Below are 2,131 nucleotides of genomic sequence, written 5' to 3'. Positions count from 1 at the left end.
GCTTCCGGCCTGGAGTATATAGAATTTAAATCTTCTCTCACAAGTATATGGTAGAGCTAAAGAAGAAGAAGACAAGCAAGGGTCATCTGAAATTGTGATTGGCTCACTAATAATCGCAGGACAAAGTTGGAAATAACTACTCAAGCATAAGACACTATCAAGATGTTTGATATAAAGGCTTGGGCTGAGTATGTTGTGGAATGGGCTGCAAAGGACCCATATGGCTTCCTTACAACGGTTATTTTGGCCCTTACTCCATTGTTTCTAGCAAGTGCTGTACTGTCCTGGAAATTGGCCAAGATGATTGAAGCCAGGGAAAAGGAACAAAAGAAGAAACAAAAACGTCAAGAAAATATTGCAAAAGCTAAACGACTAAAGAAGGACTGAAGGAATGAACAGGCTCTATAACCAGAGAAAAATCACTTGGAAAATTAAGCAGCTTTGGAAGGACCCACTGAGGTTTCTTTTCTGATTTTTATGACAGTAATTTGTAGTCACTGAAGTCTGAGCACATGGAAGGATCATGTTAGTTGTGACCTCTACTACTGCAACTTTTACGCTTTGGTGTAGAAGTCTGTTGACAGTTATTGTAAATTGGCATTTATTCTATAAATTCTTTATAACTGACTTAGTCATTTGCCATTTTGCAGCTTATGTACTGAAACGAAAACATCCTGTGGAGAGAAATGACTATACATTATGAATTCTTTTCAAATGATGGCTTAGAATGGGGCCCTTTCCGGACAAAAGGAGTTAAGAAAGTAAAAATCAAAACTGTCCTGAGGTGAAAAGTGTGCTTTGGCTTCAAAGGCATATAGTATATTATATCTTTTATCATTATTGCTTATTTCTTGGAATAGAATCATTTCTGGCTTTCTCAAAGCCGCATATTAACTAATGACTTTTTGTGTTCTGCATTTTCTCATTTTAGCCCTGGAGATAATTATCAGACATTCTGCATTTTTTAAAATCTAATTTTATAAAGAATTCTCTTATTGACTATATAGAATACCACCTACCAGATATAACAGTTTTTGTACTTATGAACACTGCCATTTTCTTAGAGATGTCTTGTTGAGTAGAATAACACTATGATTTAAAGCTTGCAGTAAAAATGCCAAACCTTGTGTTACCTTGCAACCAGTTTACTCTTTCTTGTACTAAGTAGAAATGTGAAGTAGTTAAAATGTCTTATCAGATAATTTGCTCATTATATAGATGCCATTTTTTGTTTTTCTTCCATTCTTTGTTTTAACTTACCTAGTAGTGATATTCTACTTTCTGATGAAACAGGTTCATGGTGAAAATTAAAATTTCAAATTTCTTTTAAGGAATTCTTAAAAAGTAATAGTTAAGTTGTAATTCGTAAGTGGTAAAGAAAGGTTTAACATTTGTAAAAATTTTGGTCATCATACCAGTAATTAGATGAAAAAGGTAAATTATGTCAAAATGAGATATGTGTTAAAATTAGAAATAAAGAGCTAAAGGATCTTTCCTTTAGTTAAGTAGATAACTGGAACTTTTTACTATTAAACAGGCTTTTATAAATGCATAGTCCAGTAATTTTATTTGCTGTCAGTATATAATAGCTTGTTAATGTTTTCCTTCCCTCTGATAATGAATTTTAAATTACAAAAAATTGTCCACCAGCTTTAGTTTAAAAATGGAACTAGATATTGAAATAAATTTGATACTTTTTTATAAAAAAAATAAAATAAAAATAAAGAACTTAAAATAATATCATGTAAAAAAGCTTTGTTATACAGGGCAATGTCAAGGCATATAACTTAACTCAACTTAAAGGCTGTTTTCTTCAAGTGAAACTATCTCTTTAAGTGTTAAGAGCAACACCACTGTATTCCATGGCAGCACCAATTTAGTACTCCAGAAAGATTGGTGTGGAGTTTTAATGTTTCACTATTTATATTAAATGTTTTCATTTTCTCGTTCCAATGCACCTTTGGAATTTTTACTTTTTTATGCCCTTCTAAGAGTAGGCAATTTAATTTCCAGAGCATTAATCTTCCAAAAGTTAAATTCAAATCTGATCATTTTGCTGGTGTTCAACCATCCTGTCATGTTGTGTTTACTCTGGAGGCTGCTGCCTTATACTGCAATGTGTATCTTACTG

The 2,131-nt window shown here is 32.4% G+C and overlaps 1 protein-coding gene across 1 annotated transcript; it reads left to right on the top strand.

Moving 5' to 3' along the window:
• On the top strand, positions 1–1,552 carry LOC131503753 (small integral membrane protein 15). Its single transcript, XM_058715414.1, has one exon. The coding sequence runs from the start codon at positions 163–165 to the stop codon at positions 385–387; it is 225 nt and encodes a 74-aa protein (XP_058571397.1). The 5' UTR covers positions 1–162; the 3' UTR covers positions 388–1,552.
• Positions 1,553–2,131: the final 579 nt, after the last annotated feature.

Source organism: Neofelis nebulosa, chromosome 2 (genome assembly GCF_028018385.1).
Source record: "Neofelis nebulosa isolate mNeoNeb1 chromosome 2, mNeoNeb1.pri, whole genome shotgun sequence".
Taxonomy (NCBI): Eukaryota; Metazoa; Chordata; class Mammalia; order Carnivora; family Felidae; genus Neofelis; species Neofelis nebulosa.
Note: the sequence above shows the minus strand (reverse complement) of the source record. Positions and strands in the feature narration are given on the sequence as shown.